This window comes from Chenopodium album, chromosome 16 (assembly GCF_948465745.1).
Source record: "Chenopodium album chromosome 16, dcCheAlbu1.1, whole genome shotgun sequence".
NCBI classification, from domain to species: domain Eukaryota; kingdom Viridiplantae; phylum Streptophyta; class Magnoliopsida; order Caryophyllales; family Amaranthaceae; genus Chenopodium; species Chenopodium album.
The window spans coordinates 9050865-9075123 of NC_137849.1; the positions used below are offsets into that span (position 1 = coordinate 9050865).

General features: G+C 32.1%; 1 protein-coding gene across 1 annotated transcript; it reads right to left on the minus strand.

The window, feature by feature from the left end:
- Nucleotides 1-21407: 21407 nt before the first annotated feature.
- LOC145584855 (uncharacterized) lies at nt 21408-23440 on the minus strand. Its single transcript, XM_081641641.1, has 3 exons — nt 23221-23440; nt 22941-23070; nt 21408-22721 (listed from the first exon to the last, which is right to left on the minus strand). Exons 1-3 carry the CDS (start codon nt 23351-23353, stop codon nt 21494-21496), a joined length of 1491 nt encoding a protein of 496 aa, XP_081497767.1. The 5' UTR covers nt 23354-23440; the 3' UTR covers nt 21408-21493.
- Between the last annotated feature and the right edge of the window lie 819 nt (nt 23441-24259).

The following is a 24259-nucleotide window of genomic DNA, read 5'->3' on the forward strand; positions in this document are numbered from 1 at the left end:
ATTTTTATTTTTTGAATAGAAGTCAGGGAACACGGTTTTTTTTTTTAACAAATAGTTCATTAAAAAAAAAAAAAAAAAATTAAGAAAATTACAACCCAACATATCAAAACAAACACGCAAATAGGAATGGGAATAGCATAACACCAATGATGACCACCATAGCATAACCACATGTGATGACCGCCATTAATATAACACTATTGAATTCGGAGTCGAGAACACCAAGAAAAATTTACTGGATTTGTAATGTGGACCGAGCATTGCCAACTAACCAAATAACTCAAAATAGAGATTGTAGTTTGAATGCAGTGAGGAGAACCGAAACTTGCCAAAACTCAAAAGCAGATTTGAAGTGGAAGCTGCTGAGAGTAGAACCAACCGAAAGATGAATGCACCTAAATGAAGTAACAAGAACCCTTGACACCACTTCACTCATAGGGAACACAAAACATAACTATTTCCTAGGATTCTGGGAAGACAACCAAAAGAGTCACGTTTTTTAACGACTCTATCATAAGAAACCTTGCATGAAAATGCAAGTTCTCTACTAACGGCAGTGGCAGATATTGAAAGTTTTTCTTTCATGATCAATAATTTATACGGAGTAACATAATTTTACAACTTAAACAAGACTACAATTAAATAAGCATATGAAAGTCATTTACAAATTCAATAACACGGAAATACAAAAAAATTAACATTAATGTTATAGTAAAATAAAAAGGTAAAAGTAACAAACATCTCGGAGGCGTTGGATAAATAACTAAAAGTAGAAATATTGAATAAAAATGAACATTAATCACACTGATTAACGCGTGATTTTGTTATGCATCCCTAAATTAATACTATGTACTACTTTAGTAAATAATTTAAATGTTTATCTAATGTCCCTAGGCGTTTCTTGGCAAGATCTAAATAAAAATTAAACGAAATATTACTGATTTTTGTTTGCAGTTTTAATTGATGCTTTTAATTTTGCTTCCTTGAAAAAAGTGCATTACTTCATTTTTATTAAATTAATGATTTGATGGGCGGATTAAAAGAGAAAGATCGAAGAGTTTTGTGGGTAGTGTGTTGTCACTGATTTTGCTTACCCCAAACATTAAAGCTGTGGGATGATAAGTGTATTCTTCTGGTTACTATCATCCCATTGTTAGTGTTTGTGATGACAAAGTCAGTTAGGGAAGAGGTTGAAAGAAAGCAAAATTACAAACATTGAAACGAATTTTAGAGTAGGTTACAAATATAGACACGAACTTGTATAATTGATACCAACTTGTTAAAAAAAGAATAAAATTGATATAAAAACATTAACACTCAGGTTAATTGCACATTAGTCGTCTATGTAATCTTTTTCCAACGAACACAATCAAAAAAATACCGTACGTATAAAGGAAGCATTTTATAAAAGCATTCGACACACAACATTATTTCGTCCAATGAAAAAAGGGAATTCATATTTTATTTTAGAATTTAAAAATCAATCACCGTGTAAATAAAGTTAACGAATGAGATTTGAGAGATTAAGTAAAAATTTACGAATAGTGATTAGAATTTAAATTATTAAAAAACAAAAACATATCTTTTCACATTAAAGTTTTTAACTATCCTAATATCCGATGTATGAGATAACATATTCAAAGGCACTCGGCCAATAAAATATGAGATTTACATTTTATTTTAGAAATTAAACAAATCAATCTCCGCATGAGCAAAATTAACAAATGAGATTTGAGCATTTTATTTCAAGGGTAGGTAAAAAAAACTACAAATTAAAAAAAAAAAAAAAAAAAAAAAGGAAAATTTCACTTTAATAATTCTAGCTTTGGGCGATCTACCCTCAATAATCCCTATGTTGAATTAATTTACAATAATCTCACCTTTTCTATTAGTTTGCCTCTAGCTGATCAAATGGCAGGTTACCTGATGATGGATAAAAAAAAAAAATTAAAATATTTTTTAATGCCACGGGTTGCAGTCTAACTGGTCAAATTGTTTTAAAAAAAAATTAATTAATTAAATAAAAACTAACCTACCTTTCACAGCCTCCACCCCCAACGTGAAACCCCCAACCCCCTCCCCTCCCTTACTATACACCCGCAATGTAATACCTCGTAGTTTTATACGTATATTAATTTAAAATATTATTTTATTAAGTATTTAAATAATTAAAAATGAATTATTTATGTATTTTAATAACTTAAAAAGGTTTGTTTTAATTAAAAATCCATTTTTATTTATTTATTTATTTTAGAAATATTTTAATTCATTAGTTAGAAACTTTGGGGCATATTTAATTTATAAAAGGAAGTTTTAAAGTCAATGGGGTTTTAAAGAAAGTCAAATGCCAATTTTAATAGGAATAGGAATCATTAAGGGTAAAAAGAAAAATTAAGTTAAGAGGGTTTTGAGAGAGAGTATAAATACCCATCTTATGAGCAACTTAAACTTTACCCTATGTGGAGAATAGTCAAAGATAAACTCTCTTTCTCTCTCCTCTTATTTTCCTTTCCCATTAATTCCCCCCCCCCCTCTTTTACTCACCTCACACCACCACCACCACAGCCGGCACGGAGCGGCAGCAGCAGCGGCGAGAGATGGCGCACCGGCAACTCTCCCTTACTTTTTGTACGGTTTGCGAGTTTACCAAAAAAAAAAAAAATCTTCTTTTATTTTGGGTGTTTTGGATGTGATGATTTTATGATGTTTTTAATAATGATTAATATGTACATAATTTTCAGATTTGGTTTTTGAATTAAAAAAGCCCCAAATTGATAAACCCTAGGTTTCTAAATTGATGTTTATTGATGGAATTTAATTATTGTAGATGATTAAAACTATTGAAATTAATGTTTTTAAACTAAATTACAACAAGAGTAAGAGTTTTTATAATGCTGGAATTTTTATATAGAGGCTAGAATTAAATTTATTTTTGAAGGTGTTTTAATTACCCATTAATTTGGAATAAAAGTAGATGGTTTTAATTAAGTTTATTTCAGCATGTTTTAGAGGATTTTAAAGTGTTTTAAAGAGTGTATATATTGCTAGAAATTTATTATGAATAGGTATTAATGTCTCTTTGTAATTTTGGGTTGTAAGAGACTTCCAAGTGAGTAATTTTGTGTAGTCGTGGCAATTTTTAGATCATATTTGAGGTACGTACGTTCGCGTACTTGGTAATTATTTAAGTGTGTAGAAGCATGCTAGGATTTGTTTAATCAATTCCAAGTTAGTATCATGATAGGTATTGGTTGGAATTATTGGTTGGATTGTTGTTGGTGATTAATTTGTGGAGTATGAATTATTTGAGGTGAATTATTGATCAAAATTAATTATGATGGCATGTTGAATATGAACCACACTTTTATTATTGGAATGAATGAAGACATGTTTAATTAAACTAAATGTTTAATTTGGTTTGGATTATGAAAAGGGAATTTTATTATGGTTCACATAATTTTTATTGATGCTATAAACATGGGAATTGAGCTATTAAGTGTCTAAGTACACAGGAATAAAATGTATTGCGGTGCTTAAGTGCACTTAAGGTGTTCAAAACACCAAGGGATAGGATTTGCGGTGCTTTACGCGCTTAATTAAGGTATTTCTACATGAGGTAGTTTTAAAAAGAGTTCAACATTAAATTAAATGTGGTCACTAATTATCCAAGAGTTAAATTGGAATGTTTGATTACTTGAATGATTTATGTTGATTGATTGTCTTGTGAATTAAGATCCATCACCAAGTTTAAAATATGTAAACAATGTAAAGTGTAATACCTCGAGTATGAACATAGGGGGGAGTTATAAGATTTTATATTTTCAACCATACCTTCTATTGGGAGTACAGGACGCTGTATTTTCCTTTTTATTATTATGCACAGGACGTCTAGTCACTCATGAGTGACATTTTTCCTACTCGGTTAGCTCCCGGAGTAGTTTACCCCAATTATTTGGGGCAGGGGTTTGGTGGGAAACCCGTTCGAAGCATAATCAAATTAAATAAGCAAATTTTTATTTATTAGTTGTGTTGTATGTTGTATGCTTGTAAAGTAGATGTAACAAGGTAAGTTGTGTGATGATAGTAGGATAAAAACATGTTAGTGTGTACTGTTTACGCTTATGTACTCAGCAATGCTGATTGTGTGTTTGCATGTTTGTTTGGTGGCCTTGTCTTTATCTTGGGCCTACGACGACCCATTTTTAGTGGCGAATAGTGGGGACAATGTAAAGAGAAGCTTTTTCAGTGATGGAACATATTCATGATGGGCATGAGTGAAGAACGAAACTTGATTAGTTTCCATAAGGATATGATGTGTTAAATATGCTTTAATTATTATATAATTAATTATATAATTGCTTGTGAGACTAACTCAATAATTTTAATATTTGTTTGGGTTTTGAAAAGGGCTTACAATGGTTCCAAGTTGTAGGTTGACTTCGTTTGACTTTACTTTCGTTTGGTTTGACTCTTAAAGTTGATTTGTTTTGAATGGTTTTTAAAGTGAGTCATCCGATGTGTGTCTTTGATAATTGCCTTACTCGTTTTCACGGTGACAGTTAATTCGTATTTCAAAAAGAGCAAAACAAGTATTTTAAAGGAAAGGAATTTCTAGGGTGTTACACGCAGCCCCGACCCACCCCCACCCTGAAATCGGCCGGAAAAGCCCCCCAATCCAAACCTCAACACAACTGCCCTCCCTAAGCTCCCCCGCCCCACCATCCAAAACGACACATCCTCCCTTAACCCCTAAAAAGGTCCCCTGGACAGTTTTAAGGGTTAGGGAAGAGAGGGAGGGTTGTTTCGACCGGTTTTGGGTAAGGGGAGGTTAAAGAGCAATGGTGTCGGGGTTTGGGGTGGAGAGGGGCAATTCCATCCGATTTTATGGGGGTTGTTTAAGGGGTAGGGAAGGGCCGACCAACTATTTTTTGAGGGTTAGAGGAGGCGCCTGGCCGGTTTTCAGGAGGCTGGGGCTAGGGTTTCATGGTGGAGGAAGTGGAGGGGTGGTGGTTGTGGGGGTTTGGGTTTTTTTATTTAATTTGGATCAAACACATGTTGACACGTGTCATGGTTACCTGTTATAACAAGTCGTTGACTCCATGTTGACCGGTTGGGCTTACTGGAGTTAAACTCATATCAAAGGTGAAATAATTAGATTATAATCAAAAGTTAGGATTATTCAAAGTAAATAGGCCAAAGTTGAAATTATTAAAGTTATTTTTCCTTAAAAAAAACTACGAATAGTGATTAAGAATTTGAAATATTAAAAAAAAAAAAAAAATCTTTTTACATTAATGATTTTATTCTAATATCCAGCGAATGAGATAATATATTTACAATTTCATCAATCAAAAAGGTCGCAAAATAAATTACATTAAAAGAATTCTTTATTATAAGCAATAACAATTTAATCAAAATATTAGTCTAATTTAAAAAACTATTCTTTCTTGAGATTTATATATATATTTTTTTAAAAAAAAATGTATATCGTACGGTCTTTCATCAATTAAGACCTATTTCCAATTGGTGTTACTAACGTGTAAAATACCAGGTACTACAAAATATTTTTTTTTTTTTTTTTTTTTGGGAACCAGGTACTTCAAAGTTAGTGTCAATGAGAATAATTTTTGCCAACAAAAAATTGGTGAAGTGTGGATTTCAAGTTCTAACATTTGATATTGGATTTCAAATGCTAAGAATTGGGCTTACTTGCTATATGAGATGGAACGGCCCATATTCTAATTCCTAGAGTATCCAAACAAGGAATTTGACCCAATTCCTAGAGTATCCAAAAATATGGTTCTAAAGCCTTGTTTATTTTACCTTATTTTTGCTAAACTGGAATTATTTTTGCTAAACTGAAATTATTTTTACTGATTTTTATTGAACTGAAATTAATTTTACTGAAATGAAATTATTTTTACTGAGACAGTACAACAGAGTAGACTTTTTTTTGACAATGAGAATTTAGATTGACCAAGAGGGATTTTGATAATTTACTTTCTATGTTATGTGAGAAGTTAAAATTCTCATGAATTTCCACTTTCACCATTTTTGTTATTTTTTTTTATTTTTTTATTTTTTTTGTGCGTGTATGTGTAAACCAAACAACTACTTATATTAAATTTACCTATTAGCATAATTCTCCACTTCCCCCATTTTATTTTGTCAACCATACAAGGTTTAGATTTTAATCTTTATATCTTTTTAATATATTAGAGTGACTAACTCACATAACGAGCGCGTCATAGTTAGTCATATCCGGAAAAGCTCTTTCGATTTAGCTTTATATCACAATTATAGTTGTTGGCAGCATTAATAATGAAAATATGTAAATAAATATTTTATAGGATATAAATGTCTGCATACTTTTTATTAGAGTTTAAAAAGAGGCAATTAAAATTAATGAAACAAAATATGTGAATATGAGTAAATATTTTAAATAGTATAATTGTTCAAATAATTTATCTCCTTGACAAGCAAAATTCGTTTATCAAATGGCAAAATTGTAAATAAATCAACAATTTTACTTAGTCATTATGTCATATTTGTAAATAAATAAACTATTATAGAGTTCATTTTCTAGTCATTATGTCATATTTGTAAATAAATCAAATTGCTAGTTTATTTACAATTTTACTATTAGATAAACATATTTTGTTGATCAAGTAGATTAACTTATAATTTCTCTTATAAGAATTATCTCAAATTGTATTAAAGGTAGGGATTTTGTCTTGGGCTATTTAGTGACAGAAATATGACCACGTGGTCTCCTAAAAAATCTGAAAAATATAATCATAAAAAAGTTAATTTTACTAAATTATAAAGGATATCAACATTAATGAGGTACCCTTAAAATAAAAATAAAAATAAAAATATTAATGAGAGGTAGTTGATTTGATGATGGACCATATAAAACGACTGGAGCTGGCAGTAATCAAAAATAGAATTTAAAGGTTGTGACCCCATTTTTGTACTCCTCCAATAAAGTTTTTTCCTAAGATAATTGAGAAGTGACGATTATAAATTTTCATAATATTATTTAATATTACTTGTATGATGCTATAATTTTGCCGTTTTGGCTCACAATAATCCACACAAAATTTTATTCAGTTTATAGAAAAGATTCTAACATCGCAATTTAAAAGGTTTGCATCACAAACTTTTAATACAGTTCTAGTACATATGTAATCAGTCCTTTTTATTAAAAGTCCATGACGAATGAGATTTATTATGAGAACAATTAAATAAAATATTGTGACAAATTTTGCGAAGTAAACTTCTAAAATTAGGTAAAAATTGCAATACATTATGTGAATAAGAAAAAATTACATTAATTTTTAAATCTATACAAAAGATAAACGTTGCAATAGTTATATACATAGGTGGTACTAGGTAGTGGCCCTGTTTGGTAGTGACGATTAGCATCTTTACTAAGGCTCCGTTCACTTCACCTTATTTTTGTTGAACTGAAATTATTTTTATTAAAACAAAATTATATTTGCCGAACTTAAATTATTTTTACCGAACTTAAATTAAATTTACTGAAATGAAATTATTTTTGCTGAACTGAAATTATTTTTACTAATTTTCTATTATAATCCTTCTTTAAGATAACTGAATTTTACTGAACTAAACTTATTTGTACTGAACTGAAATTATTTTTACTCAATATTATTTTTTTAAGGTGAATTGAACAGGGACTAAGTCAAAACATAGAAAAAAGAAAAAATTGCCAAAAATAATACAATTTTTAGCCCATTCTTTTTAAACAATACAACCTTTAGATTATTTTTTAATAATACAACCTTTGGATTATTTTGTAATAATACAACCTTTAAGGGTGTTTATTTTAAATAAGACAAAATTGAATTTTTGGTGGATTTTGAGGTTAGAAAAGGGGATTGGATGAGTTTTTGGTGGTGGGGATGGGAAGGGGGGAATATTTTCCCCCTTTTCTCACTTCAAAACCCACCGAAAATTTGATTTGTCTTGTTTAAAATGAATACCCTCTAAAGGTTGTATTATTACAAAATAATTAAAAGGTTGTATTATTAAAAAAGAATAAGTCAAAAGTTGTATTATTTTTAGCAATTTTTCTAAAAAAAAAAAAAAAATAGTGTTTGGCAAGATAGTAATTTGTGTAGCGAGTTAGTGGTGGAGGTAGTTTTTCTCATACACAAAAAATATTAACATTTCAAAAGTAGTAGATATTGGATATTGGATAGGGTGTGTCAAATTTTGGTTACCTTTTTAAATTATACTCCATACGAAGTATAAATGGATTTTAATATATTTTTGTATTGCAACCAGTGCTTCTGTCAAATATTCATATATCATTTGTTACTTTAACAATAACCTCTAATCATTACAAATTAACCGTTTTTCACTATTTAACAGTTACCTGCTACTCGATTGTTAAAAATTATGAGTAAATGCTACCGCTAGTTTTACCAAATAGGGCTGCCGTTGTACTATGAGAGTGTCGTCTGGGATGAGCAAAGCTTGGCAGTTAAAATTATGACCCACATACTAAATTTGGATCTGCCTTTCCTTTATCACTTAGTACTAGTTTCTCAAGTGATTTACTCAGTATATCATGAAATGTAAACTTCAAAAATGGGCCTAGTATTAAATTTAATTTTTGAGAATCTTAATTTCAAGTCAGTGCCAGTTGACAAGTCAAAGTTACAACCCATGGTAGGGAGACATTACCACAAATCTCAACTGACAGCTATAGAATTGTGTTGGAAAATCTTGTGATTTAATTGCACGACTTCTGGCTTACTTGCATTGCTCGTGTATTCTCTGTCGTCGTACTAATTCTTGCTCATAATCTATCACACTAGTGAAGTTGCGAGTGTCCCCATATTAGAGAAAGGGGAGAAACGTTTCCAATCTATAAAGTAGAGAAGATACATCTACTATCATCAATTAGTTTTACGGAGTAGATCGGAGTCTCCTCGAGTCTTATTAATGAACCGAATTTTCCTCCTCCTTGTTTGGATTGCCTAATCTCATTTCATGTTATTTTACAATTTTAACATGGTATCAGTCCAAACTGCAGATTTCATCTAAACTGGGTCTTTAACACTACTGGACAAGGATTTATTTCGACAAGATGTCTAGCCGCTAAGATAATTTTTTCTCAGATCATCCGTTGTAGCCGCTTGTGGGTATTCCATATTGGAGAAAGAGGAAAGATATTTTCAGTTTATGATATAGATGAGTTACTCCTATTATCACCAATTGATTTTAGTATGGAATCTCCTAAAATCTTATTTGTAGACTGAATTCTTCTCCTTCATGTTTAGGTTACCAAGACCTATTTCACGTTATCTTAAATTCTTAATTACGCTATTTTGGAATAAAATTTTCAATCTACCAGCGATCGGGTGACAAGGTGGCTGGTGACGATAGCATTTGTAAATAGTAAGATACTAATGCATGGATCCGTTTACGATGATGAATAGTGGGAGCCCTTCCCTCTCCTTTCTTGGACTCCAAAAATGTAGGGAAAGAAGCCCTTTTAACCTCACAATAATTACACCTTTCCACACACTTTCACTTTCTTTAAATGACTTTTTTCTTACATAACTATATCTTTTTACTTCTCTTGTTTTATCCTACTTTATCCACCACTCAATCACATTCCTAATATATGTGTTATATATGTGACTGACCACACGATGTGACAATTTATTATGAGGGCTACTTCGTTAGTGTTATAGGAGTTACTCGTTTAGTATTACAAAGGTTACTTCGTCAATGTTATAGGGCTACTTGGTTAATATTACAGAGGTTACTGAGTTAGTATTACAAGGGTTACCAGGTCAGTGTTATAAGAATTACTTTGTTATTTTACAAGTGGCCACATGGTATAACTGCATACAAGACGCACTGTTTTTAAAGTTAACAGGAGTAAATGAGTTGAGCATAAAAGATTGGAGGGCCTACATATATTAGGGCTTAAAATTTGCTCTTCATTTTTCAATTGCATTATTATGACCTCTGTTTTCGAGTATAGTTAGGACTCTTCTCACTCTTGATGGACATATGATTTAAATAATTGTCATCTAATGTATGTTTTTTTAAACAGTCATTACTTGTTGCGGGAATCCTCTTTTAGTTCCTAGAAGAAATATTAGAGCTTATTGTTCCATTCATTAATCTCTTACTTTCATCATTCAAACAACACCAATACTTTTGGACTTAAATCTAGATTATTAAAATTTTAAAACCATTATTCTAATACATGTAAGATATATATATAAAATAGGTTGGAAATTGGAGAAACTTTGAAGTACAAATAAATACTTGTTGTTGAACTCGTTGGATCCATCAAATAAAAGACTTTTGCTATATATACACTTGTGGGTCTAATTTAATTCTCCCATAATTTAATTAAAGACTCAATGCTCACTAACCCACTAAATTTAAGAGGAGTGCAAAATGGTTCAATCTCTCAACAAGTCCTAAAAGGAAACGATTAGAAGCCTATTAGGACTATGCATGCAGCGCTAATCGGTTTAATAACATCTTCGGTAAATCTCTATATATAGTTAGTGAGCTATATTAGCTAAAATAAAATTAAAACTAAAAATCTTCCCCTTCAAATAAATTACCGAGGTTATTATGAAGAAGTAGAACCCTTCATTTTTTATTTCAAGCACTAGCCAAATGTGGATTTTGTTATCAAATTCATAACAATTAAGGCATGCACTGTTCACTTTATTTTCACTTATTTAGGTGTAATAAGTTTAGATAAATTCAACTAATAAATAAGTTCTTATAAGGTTACTTATGTACAAATTATAAGTAAAATAAGTTTTAATAAATTCAGATCAGTGGCGAATCCAGGATTTTATGAGTGTTGGGTCACTGCCAACCATCGACCGCTTACTTTCTCCAAAATCCAAACCCCTAAATCGGAGGTTAAATACTGCAAGGCAATCAACAGTCCAAGATAATTAAACTGAGTAATTGCATATCTATACCTAGTATTTAAAAACACAAACTATCTTCTTGAACAATGTCAAATGTCATTTCATTTACCTTATCCTTTTTATCCTCCTTCTAACATTTAATTAAAAAAAATATTCTTAATTTAATCCATGTATAAATGTTGTTTAGTTCATTTTTCCCTGATTTATATCTTTACAAGTTTATTCAATCTCCACCCCTTCTTCTCTTTATAAACTATTTATATTTCCATTTGATGAAAAACATATCACAAAACAAAAAATTTTATCATATACCTATTAGCAACCCGTGCATTGCACGGGCCAGAAGACTAGTTTATTTATCACAATTAGTAAAATTAAACAAAGAGCATACCCAATTAGAAGACTACTGTTTGTCAAAAAATTTACAAGACTACTAGTTGCATCTAAATTGCAAAAAAAATAAAAAAAATTGAAAAAAATAAATAAAGTGTTTGATATGGGATTTGGTCCTGCCCAACTAGGTAAGAATGTCACTTCAAGCTTTCAACTGCTGAAACATAGAGAAGGATATGTGATATACTAGCACTTGCATTCAATTTTTTTTAACCCTTAAATTTCTTAGGTCACGTGACCCAGTGTGAACAACGGGTGGATCTGCCACTAATTCAAATAAGATAAAATAAGTTCAGATAAGTGAAAATTAGCTAAATAAAACACATTGCACTCTAAATGTGAGTTTTGACATAATTTTCTTTGAGTATGTAGATCTACATCATTAGGTCTAAGAGTATATAAATATAATTCTCCATGCATCTAGAATTTGTATATATAACTTTTTAAACTTGGCAAAATAAAACACTATTCTTACGGATTGATCATAAATATTTGAATGTGCAAATTAAGATCCTTGAGAACTTACCCCGAATAATGATTGTTTATTTGTTTAACACGATTAGATTTAGTCACACTAAATTGCATGACATTGTTGAATATTGAAATGAAAGAACTAAAGTGTGGGAACTTTCTATAATTTAAACTTCTAAATTCACTCACAAAAAAATGGCAAATATGTTATGCAAATAATTTACTTGTGAAGTTGTGAGATTAATTGTCCCACTTTGAAAAAGAAGATAAATAAGATTTATAACACCTAAGTCTAATGAGATACTCAACCTAGCTAGCAATAACGTACAATTACTTAATGGTGGAATCATGTTGATTTTATTTATATGAGGTTAAAATAATTTTCGACATAAATTAAGCCTATCTATAGGCCCATTAAAATAAATATTTATAAAAACAATTAACACATACATAGAGTGTCAACGTTAAGGGTTAAGGTGAGAGTTGGAAACATCATTCTAAACTTAATATTGTTTTCTAATGACTCCTTAGAAACTAAAATAAATTAATACTCCCTATGTCCCTTAATTAGATTCATACTTTTAGCATTTATTCCTCACATAATAGAGAGAAGTAGAAATCAAATTAAGGGACGGAGGAAGTATCGTTTAATCCATACATGCTTGCCATTCATGCAAATTTCTCATTACTTAAAATTAAATTTCACCTAATATGTTTTATTATGGACCCCCATTAAAACGCAATAATCAATTTGTCAAAAAATTTTAATAATACAACCAATTTTCAGTGTAATTGTGTAAATTACATGAAACTCTTGGAAGTTACTAGACGAATAGCAATCATAGCACATCTGAGTCAAAAAAAAAAAAAAGCAATCATAGCATATCAAAATTACCAGAACTACATGCTACGTACAAGAGTAAATGTGCATCCCAAATCCCAATGCTCATCAATCATCATCATGAATTTTTATGTGGATTCTATTTTCCATGCAGTAGTTAAAAAAAGTATTCACTCCGTAATAAAAGAAAGGTAAGTTATGTATGTTCGTCCAATTGCTTCACAAAAAAGAATAAGAAAATTAAATAAAAAAAAAAAAAAAAAAAAGTATGTTCGTCCAATAAATGAATTCAGATTTTTCTTTTTATCTGACAAAAGAATTTTTCCTTCTATCTGACAAAACAATTTATTTTTTATTATTATTATTATTATTATTATTATTATTATTATTTTTCTTTCCTTCCTTTTAGCTTTATCTCCCAACTCATTTTCTCTTCGACATACTTCAGTTGAATACTTGAATATGTTTAGTTGGTACGTTTGTTTAGTAGTCATCTTTGTTAGTGCATTAATTAAATCATTAGGATTTAAAAAATAAAAATAAAACCAAATTCAATGTTTTGATATTATTAATAATAATATACAGTATATATTTGAGACAAATTGAATCTTATAAGACTCTACATAACTATTTTTTTTTTCTCTAGTATATACCACAAAAGATAGACTTTTGATACAAAATAATTGATGTGATGAGGTTTTAGCGTTTTAGGGAACAATATGATGCTTTGACAACGAAATCAACTATTTTTAGTGTTTGGAAAATAAATGATTTAAAAGGTTACTGAAATTCAATAAGCTAATTTGAAAAGGCTATGCAACTTAGCTTTTACAAGTTGTTGGGATACACATCTAGAGCATGGGTAAATTAAACAATTTAAAGAGTTAGTCAATATATATAATGTAACCAAATAGTCATATTAACTACGGAATAATACAAACAACTACGGAGTATTAGCTAATTACCAAACATAGTCGGTCATTGCTTGTCAAATAATGTGAATACTGTTAAAATTAAATTGCACAGAATACAATAGTAACTCAATAAACTAAGGAAGTAATTACTTCGGTATTCGAATACTTTATCTTTAGGTAGCTAATAATTATTCTAATATTCTGTACCAATTCAAATTACACATTCTAGGCATTCATTTGTTTTATTTTTAAAATTATTTTTCTTTATATAAACTCAATTTACTTTCAATCTCTTCTTCTCGCCTTGATAATGTGACAATCAAGTAATGCTGATCAAGAAAAAAAAATTGCTTCAAGGTAAAAAAACTCTAACTTTAATGTTAATCAAGAATTTGTTGCAAGGTTAAAAAAAAAAGGTGAGCATACCTTCTTCAAGGTACGTTCACTTGCGGGCGCGGGCGCAGGGTGGGGTGGGGGGGGGGGGGAATCAAAGATTTTCAAGCAGGCCTAGCCTTTGAAGTTAAGCATATCTGCTTCTTAGATATGCTCATTGGGAGGGGGGGGGGGGAATCAAAGATTAAAGCCTGCATAGCCTTTCAAGTTGAGCATATTTGATCTGCTTCCCATAAACGCTCACTTGGTAGCTTTTTAACTTGAGCATATTCACTACAAGAAAATTACCTTTTCGTAGCGATTAATTTAACCTTTGGTATCGATATTTGCTACAAAAAGCTTTCCCAATGAATGGTTATTCGATACAATATCCGCCATTACTATAACCTTTAGTATTGTTATTTTATATCGATGGGGTTGTCCTCATTAATCGATATAAAAAAACTATATCAAATCGTGGTGATTATTGTAGCGATTATAATCGCTATAAATGTTGAACTCGTTTTCTTTAAAAAAAAAAAACATACAAATTGTTTAGGGTAAAAATACCCCCAACACGTGGTCCAGTCCCATAGTGACACGTGGTCCAATTAAAGAGTGACACATGTCCCTATAGAAAGATGACACGTGCCAAACACAAGGAGCACCTAAATGAGAAAAGACCTCATTTCATCAGGAGACCCAAATCCAAAGAAAGCCGCAAAACGGCGCCCCATTTGACACGTGCCTTCTCTTGATTGTGCCACCAATCAGAGCACGGAATTCTAGGATATCAAACCTAAAGGGGCACAATTTCCCACCCCTATAAATACCCCAATCATTTATGATGGGAGGGGTGGATTGTGACATAACATTGAAAAGAGCATTAAGAGTTCCAACTTCTCTCTACTTTCTCTCTATAGCTTTTCTGTCTCTGATCACCAACTTGATTGCCGGAGGCAAATATTCCGGTAAACGGAGTATTCGTTGTTTTGCAGGTATCCCTGTCCATCCGGTCGAGAGCACGACCAGTATCCCGAGGGAATCACGAAAAACCACGAAACGTTACAAGATTAGAACATGCAACCTTAATCTCTAATATTAAATGTTTTACCAATAAGCTATGACATATTTTATGTATTATTTGTTAAACAATATTTACAGATCTAGTGTATAAAAGGTTTTTCGTATCGATTTTTGGGTTTTAGTAGCGATTGTAAACAATACGATTTTCCATAATTTTATAAATGTGCAAAAAAAAAGGTGGATATGATTTAGGAAAAATACACTTTAATAATCCCAACTATGGGTGATTTACTTCTAATAATCCCAACTAAGGTTTTTTTTTTTAATAATCCTAAATATGCCATGAGTTTTCCTCACAATCCCAATCGATCAACATAAAGTCAACGACTTGTTATAACAGGTACAATGACACGTGTCAACACGTGATTGATCCAAAATTTTTAAAAAAATAAAAAATAAAAAACCCCAAAAATTACCAACTACCTTCTCCTACCGCGAAATCCTAGTCGAGCACCTAACCTCGTCAGCGAAAACCTGCCGGCCGTCCCCTTACCCACCGGACATCGCCGACTTGGCCTCTACAACCCCAACTGACCCAACCCCGACCCCCAAACCACCTACCCAGCCACCCCGATGGACTTTCGTTGGACTTGTTGGTGGTTTTAGGTATCGGGGTGGCTGGGAAGGTGGTTTCAGGGGTGGAGGATAGGTCACATGGGGTCGTAAAGGGTCGGACTACTAGTTTCGATGGTTAGTGGGGACTTGCGGCCAATTTCCAACGAGTTTAGGTGGTGGCGGGTTAGGGTTTTGCGGTGGGGGGAAGGTGGCTGGGTGGTTTATTTGGGGGGTTAGGAGAGCCCGTCGGCCATTTTCGGGGTGGGGGAAGGTGGCTGGGTGGTTTTGGGGGTTGGTGGCGGTTTTCGGTGGGCTGGGGGTGGCTGGGATGGATGTTGTTTAATTTTTTTTCCTTTTCTCTTTTTTTTTCCTTTTTAAATTTTTTTAATATAATCCAATCATGTGCTGACATGTGGATTTTTTTTAAAAAAAAAAAAAAAAATTAGCCTTTCAGCAAGTAACCGGTTTATGGGACTGTTGGAGGCAAACTCAAGGCACAGTTAGAATCATTAAAAAATAACCTTATTTGGGATTATTAAAAGTGAATCAGCATTAGTTGGGATTATTAAAGTGTATTTTTCCTATGATTTATTATGTTTTTCGTATCTGGGATTTCCATGGAGATTGTAAAATGATATGATTTTCTCTACTTTTTCACAAACGTACATGCAGATTGTAACGAATGTACAATCACTACAAAATAATAGTTACAAAAAGGCAATTTTCTTGTAGTGATTTGATCTACTTCCTTAATGTGCTAACTTGGAAACTTTTCAAGTTGATCACATTTGCTTCCCATACTTGGGAGGCAAATTAGAGATTTTCAAGCCAACCTATACCTTAGATTTTCAAGTTAATAAGTATATCTGCTTCCCAGGTTCGCTCACTTATGGGGCAACAAAGATTTTCAAGCTGGCTTAGCTTTGCAAGTTCAGCACATCTACTTCCCAGATACACTCACATGGGGGGTAAATAAAAAAATTTCAAGCTGGTCAAGCTTTTCAAGTTGAGTATATCTACTTCCTCGATCGATACACTCCCTTAAGGAGAATACGCTCACTAAGGGGAAATCGGATAGTTTCAAGCAACTTGTTCATCGATCGAACCTTTCAAAAGAGCACATTAGTCTCACTTATGCACTCACTTAGGCGCCTAATTGTACAGGATAATTAATATAGACACTGATATGGATTAGATAACCAGGTCGGATCTGCACATTTGGATCATGATCAATGCTAGCCTATATCTTATATTGACCTTTCGAGCCTGCCACATGGAGACCGGCCTACTTTCGGCCTACTTTCGGCCACGTGGACATCCACCGCCCACTTGACAAGACACCCATGTGGACCGACATGTAGCAGCTACTTGGGGATTTCTTTAAATACCCCAACATGCATATCTTATATCTAAGGTACTATATTCTTAACCTAAACACACTCAAATCACTTTTCTAGCTACTCATATCATTCCATTACTGACTTTAGCATATGAGAGATTATTCTCGTACAAACCTCGAGGCAGCTAATATACGCTGATTGTTCAAGTTTCCAATTAGACGATAAACCATTATTAATCTAGATACAAGTTACCAAAATTCACCCGGAATAGATTCACTACTACAAAAATTAGAATAAGAAACGCTAAATACAAAACGGTTAACAAAGATAGGTGTTCTCTGCAACAATATAGAACGTACTTGTGGTAGAGGCGTTCTATGAGTTAATGAATATAGAACGGTTGTTATAGTTGACCGTTCTTTGTGAACTTTTAGCAAAAATAATATATAATGAAACTATAATGGTAAACAATAGACAACGGTGCACTTGACAACTTTTTTTTTGAATTTTTATTTCTATTTTTAATTTATTTTAATTTTTGGAGGGATTAGATCTTTGCCCTAAAAAATGCAACTGCAATTCTTCATATGCGCCTATACTGCTAATTTGCTATACATCAATGTCACATATTTTAATTTCAATCTGAAATTTTTTTAATTTTTTTGTACTCCATAAATGAACTCCGGGTATCGTTCTTCTCGAATTTATCAAGCCTACTACCCCTGCACTGCCGCACCAACACTGCACCTCCGCAAGCACCACCGCGATTGTACCTCCGTAAGCACCATCGCGATTGTACCTCCGCATTCCGACTGATGCGTATTTTTATGGGCTCTTCAAGAAATTCGGGGATATAAAGCTATTTAATCTAACCAAGACTAAATAACAACTAAATTAGTAGCTTTCTCAGCAATATATCATATGCAATTCTCTTGCTAAAACAATTCATACGAATTGATCAATTATAACTCAAACTTCTCCCTAGAATATCAAAATGTTACAACCTAAAACCCTTTATATAGGCAAATTAAAATAAACTCTAGCATATTCTAAAATCAAAAGATAAACTAATATGATATCTAAACTAAAGCTATCAAAATAAAAGATAAATAACAACTAAACATGATTATCTATAATAACCACCCAAAAGATGAATATTATTGTCTATAATAACCACCCAAAAGATATAATGTGAATGGCTTTTCAACTTATCTTCCGGATATGCATCACGCATGCACCACCGCGCAACCACTGCAATATTGAGGTAGGCTTTCGAATTTTTCTTCTCCTTGGACTGTAGAAATTTGATAAGAAAATTGTAGATCTATTTGAATTTGAAGTATTTATTGAATCGAATTATTCATTGGTTTGTAATGATAATTTGGTCATAGTATTCATCAAATTGTAGTACTTTTATTCGGTTTTTAGGTGATTTAAAGTTCTAATTTTGAAAATTTTGCAAACAACTACCGCAAAAGTTTCAACTTTTGCAAACAATTACCTTTATCTTTTTTTTTTTTTTTGCAAACAACTACCACAAACTTTGCATTTGTTTTGTTAACACTACCAGTTAACGATTAACGTTTCCTTGCCGTATGTGGGGCCCACCCTAATTCGTTCAATACACAAATAAATGAACAATTAACCAGAAATCATAAGAAATATTAAGAAAATGAACGAATATTACCTGTTTTTTCAATCCTAATAGCATGAATTCAATCTCTAGGTGAGCAATTTCACCTATGCCCTAAAATTTTTTGAAGACAAACATTCAAAGAAACAAAGAGTATCTAATTAGGGGGAAGATCGTTAATATAAAGGAGAGATAGTTGGAGGGAAAAGGACGAAAGGTGGGCCCCACATACTGCAAGCAAGCGTCCCTCGTTAACTGGTAGTGGTAACAAAACAAATACAAAGTTTGTGGTAGTTGTTCGCAAAAAAAAAAAAAAAAGATAAAGGTAGTTGTTCGCAAAAGTTGAAACTTTTGCGATAGTTGTTTGCAAAATTTCCTTTAGGAAAATAATTCAATCAGACTTTTGTGAACGAAAAATTGCAGTAACTTCAATCAAATTACACTTAGTTTTTTAATCATCCAATTTATTTCAGAATCAATCAAACCGATCTAAGCAAAATTAATCTGACCTAGGTCAAATTTACACACCCTGATTGAATCATTTCTCGGATTTTCTGGGATATAAATGGACGGCTAGTTGCTGGTTCTCACAATCGAAATGAGTTCGTTCTTATCTATGTTGATGAAATTATAATATTGGCAGTTTCTTAATCTATTCCGAGCTTTGATTTGATTACAAATAGGTGTTCCTAGAATTCGAAATATAAATACTTTGTATATTTCGACACCTCTTAACATGAATGATACTTGTATATATTATGTTCACTTTTATATTATATTTGTTTTGTAGATTTACAACTATTGAAGAAAGCCGAAGAGAAGAAATAAGAACAGTTGAAGGATGAATGGCCAATTTTTTTTGTTTAATTTGTAATTCTTGTTACTCTGTATGTTTTTTTTAATACTCCGTAAGATTCTTAATGTTCATTATTTTCATGCTACATTGATTGTAAATATTGGTTTGATTTTTAATATATTCAATTATTATTTTTAAATTTCAAATTCAAACTTGTTTTACTATAATTCTTGTAGATTTACTGTATTTCGTTACAATATTATTTTTTTTTCCTAATTATTATAGCAAGAGATTAAAATACGGTATTTTCTATATAAATACTGTATATTAGCATTTTTTTAAATAAAAGAAGGATTAGGGAACATTTATCTAACTTGACCGTTTTCTTTAGTAATGTTTATAGAACGGTTAAGTAGACTAACCGTTCTTTATTACTTCTTTAATTTCTGATTTTAGTTAGGTAATAGAGAACGGTTGTGTCTGACGACCGTTCTCTATAGTTGAGTTAATAGAACGCCTACATGAACCGTTCTATATACTTTACACATCGCTTAGCAGAAGAACGGTCCTGAGGCATGCATTCTATAAAGCCTATTTTAGACGTTCTATAAAGCCTTTTTTGTAGTAGTGATTGTAACTTTCTTGTATCTTATCATACATGGGGATATGACAGTTATTGAAAATCTATTGAAACAAGCTATTACCTCTAATTTGAATCACCTCAAAATCAATTCTATATTGAGAAATATGTGCATTTGATGTTAGCCTTTTACCATTTCTCACCCCTAGATTTCAAGTCACGATTGAGTAACAACAAAGATTGAATTGGTTAATCTGTATTGACATGCACTCGATCATTATACAAACTCATATGTCATCGGACAATTACCATTCAAACAAAAATTAAAGAACTCTAAGATTCAAAGAGAGTAATAATAATATAATATCGCGATTTGAATAGTGACATATACTCCGTAGTGTAGTATAGTATAGGTTAAACGGTAAAAAGTAGGACAAAGGTAGAAAAGAAAAGGAGAGGGCAAAGAAAGACAAAGAATTGATTATATTCTTGTCTATGGAAGTGAAGGTGACGTGAAACTAACAACAATAAAGTCTGTGTAATATAAATGCAGCTCTCTCTTTACTGAACACATCCCAATTATATACGCACTTTTATTGTAGGGTGCACTTATTTATAGCTAACTTATTCATTATGCAGCATTTAGTTTCATCCCCTGGACCATTTCCCACACTATCATGACAACTAATAAATCTTCACTTTCACATTTTCATTTTTTTAATCAACTCATTCACTCAATTATTATTTACTTTAATTTTTTACTCTCTGAAATTGAACAACGCCGTTCAATCAGTTGACTATGTAATCAATGTAACTTTATCTATAATTATGTAGAAGAAGAAAAACTAAGGGCATATGTCTTTATTTACTTAACCTTGCCCTTTTTTTGGTAGATTCTTCAATGACTTTTATTGCATGACATACCTTAACCTTCTTACTTAGTAACATCATATAAAAAAAAGATAAAGATGGATGCAACAATAATGTATGTAGATAATTTCACGGGACACTTTAAGGTTTTTATTATTTTTTTTTTCTTCGGATTTATTTGAGATATGTCTTTTGTGGAAATCATCAGCTTAGATTCTCTTTAGTTTTTACTTGACCAAGTTATCATCTTCATAGTGATGAGTAGATTATAATTTAGAAATGCTTAATCTAAGATAGTGAGAAGTATCTGAAACGATATATTTACAACAGGTACGATACATTGATTTGAACCAATATTAAATCAAATGGACTAATCAAGCTAACAAATTATTTGTGCAGCTTTATATCGATTATTGTATATGAGACTCAAGTTAAATTTCAAAGCGAATGTACAAAAGCTTTCAGTCAAAAGGTGTTAGCTAAATTTTTTTATTAATTAATCAAATATAGGAAATAATAATGAAAGCAACTACATGCTAATGGCTTGAATTTTAAGCCAAATTAATACAACATAAATAATACTTTAAAAGATTAAAAAAAAAAAAAAAAAAAAAAAAAGTAAGAAAGTTTTGATGGATGAGCTTATACAAAAGAGAGAATCTAAAATTTATTAAGAAAATGATAATGCATGCAAGATTAGAACATGGGAGAATTAGGAGGAGAAGAATTGACTAAGTTGAGAATACTATTCCAATAAGTCTTGTTATCTTCATAGTAATCACTCCCACCGCTTCTAGTAGTACTACCACTACTATTATCATTATTGTTATTATTGTTTTCTTCTGCTTGTTTTGTTGGACTTTTCGAACCACAAATATTTGTTGTTGTTTTTGTAGTGGTAGTATCACTAGTATTATTATTAGTACTAAGCAAAAGTTCCGTAAACCCTTCTATGAAACCCTCACCGTGATCGTTATGATCATCTTCGTCGTCGTTGTTGTTGTTGTCGTCGTGGTCGTGGTCGTGGCTTTGATGGATTGAGAGGGTGTTCATGTCGTGGAATGACAAAGAATTCATCTCTATCCCGTTATCAAAGCCGCCGTCGCCACCACTTCGCTTCCATTGATGATGATGATCTTCGTTTTTCACCATGTCTTGATGATGACTATGATGTTGACGATGATTATCATTGTTGTGACCCATGAATTCTATCACGGCCCCGGCCCCGGTCCCCATTGCAGGGACCGCGGCTGGGGCGTTCTCTGAGAAGCTTAAGGTCGACGTTGGTGACTCGATTCCAACCCCTATTCCGCCTCCAATCCCGGATGACGATCCCATTCCAATGCATATAAAATGATCACTATTACTATTATTATTATTAGTACTAGTATTAGTATTGTTATTAGGCCACACATTATGCCAGGCCTTAAGAACATCAAGACACCTCGGAGTGGTAGTAGCAGTAGTAGCCGCAGTAGCAGTCATACTAAGATACTGATGATAAGCTGCAGCTGATGATGACGTCGACGACGACAACGGACCCATCGTTGAGACGGAGGGTACAATTTGGTGATGATCATTAATGTGAATGTCTGGTGACATTGGTGACAAAAATGATGAATTATTATTGTTATTATTATTACTAATACTTGTACTGCTAGTACCACGGAGCTTGGATTGCCGGGCAAGGCGAGCCTCGGCCTCTAACCGAGCACTCTCCCACTGAGCGATATGGCTCAAGTTGGCCGCATTCTTCGACTGCTGACCGCTGCCATCGGCGGCAGGCAGCAGTGCATCATTCTTAGGCTTGTGGGTCACTGGGTCTATCCCCATCTTAGCTAACCTCTTCTTCAGATGGGTGTTCCAGTAATTCTTTATCTCGTTGTCTGTCCTCTTTGGTAAGTGCGTTGCAATGGCTGACCACCTTGTACAAAACAAACGCATACATCAGAAAAACGTACTAAATTATTTAGTACAGTACATTAAAATGATGCAATGCAGTAACTGTAAAGTTGCAGCTAGAAGCTTTAAATTGTACGGCGATTGTCTCACAAATAAAATAAATATAAACAAAATAACTTTTAGAGACAGAATGAATATTATATGTACGGACATATATCTATATGATCATATGATATAATACCTGTTGCCTAAAAGAGCATGAAGTTGAATGATTGTTTGTTCTTCTTGTAAGCTGAATTTTCCACGCTTAATATCAGGGCGAAGATAGTTAGTCCATCTAAGTCTACAGCTCTTGCCACATCTTTGAAGGCCTAATCAAACCATATAATTAAATCAATTAATCAACCATATGATATAATTCTATGAAAATGACAATAATATAATGTATGCATCAAACTATATTGTTAATTGTATCATAATTAAGAAAATAGTGTATGAAGTAAAAAGTATAAATTAATTACCGGCTTTCGTCGGTAAGGCACGCCAATTGCCATGACCATGTTCTTCAATGTAAGCAAGAAGCTTTTGATCTTCTTCAGGAGTCCATGGTCCTTTCTTTAGACCAAGTTTATCACAGCAAGGAGATCTTCCCATATTTTTTTATATTCTGGGTTTTTTTTGAAGTGTAAAAGAATGAAAAAAGAATGGGTTGCCTAACTCTCTTTCTACTTTATAAGGTGAGCAAACCTTATGGCCCACATCATCAGCAGTTGCATCCTATTTTAATATAAAATTTGGCTATGTTTATGTATATATCTTATATGGGGAAATAAAGTTCCTTCACTTGTTTACTTTGGTTTCATAAAATGAAAGGAAAATAACACGAGTACCATTTTTGAATTAAAGGAGATAAAATTGATCGGATAGATTAAAAAAGTTTAGAGCCTGTTTACATTTATTGAATTGAGGTGAAGTAAAGTGAACTGAACTGAAATGATTGGAGCTGAACTGAAATGATTGGAGCTGAACTGAACTGAACAGATTGGAGCTGAAATGAATAGAGCTGAAATGAATATTTTATGAGAGAAGGAAATTAAGAGCTGAACTAAAATAAACTGAACTGAACTGAACAGATTGGAGCTAAACTGAACTGAACTGAACTGATTGGAGGTGAACTGAATTGAAGTGAACTGAAATTAAGCTGAAATAAACAGACCCTTAGACATCAATTTGTCCTTCATTCTTGTATACATTTAGGTAACATATTGTCAGTTAAACACGTAAATCTTAAATTTTTGTATTTCTCGTACCAGTCAAAACTCCAAACATCACAAGACGGAGTGGTTGATTGATTTTAAGCATTTGTTTTTATCTTTTTTTTGTACTTATACGACTTTATGTGTATTTGGATAATAAAAAGATAAAAACTTTTATGTACGGAGAACTTGTTTGATTATAAGCGGAGTGAATTGAAACTCGTCAAACCATCTTTTACAAGAAATCGGTGTTAATTATATACTGTAAATATTGACTGAATAATTAAAAATAAAAAGGTAAAAG

What these genes read in the sequence shown, in the direction of transcription:
- LOC145584855 (XM_081641641.1), bottom strand. Translation starts at nt 23,353, where the DNA reads ATGGGAAGATCTCCTTGCTGTGATAAACTTGGTCTAAAGAAAGGACCA. An exon ending in TGCCTTACCGACGAAAGCCG is followed by an intron (nt 23,071 to 23,220) that starts GTAATTAATTTA and finishes TGGTTTGATTAG; the next exon opens with GCCTTCAAAGATGTGGCAAG. An exon ending in CATGCTCTTTTAGGCAACAG is followed by an intron (nt 22,722 to 22,940) that starts GTATTATATCAT and finishes GTTTTGTACAAG; the next exon opens with GTGGTCAGCCATTGCAACGC.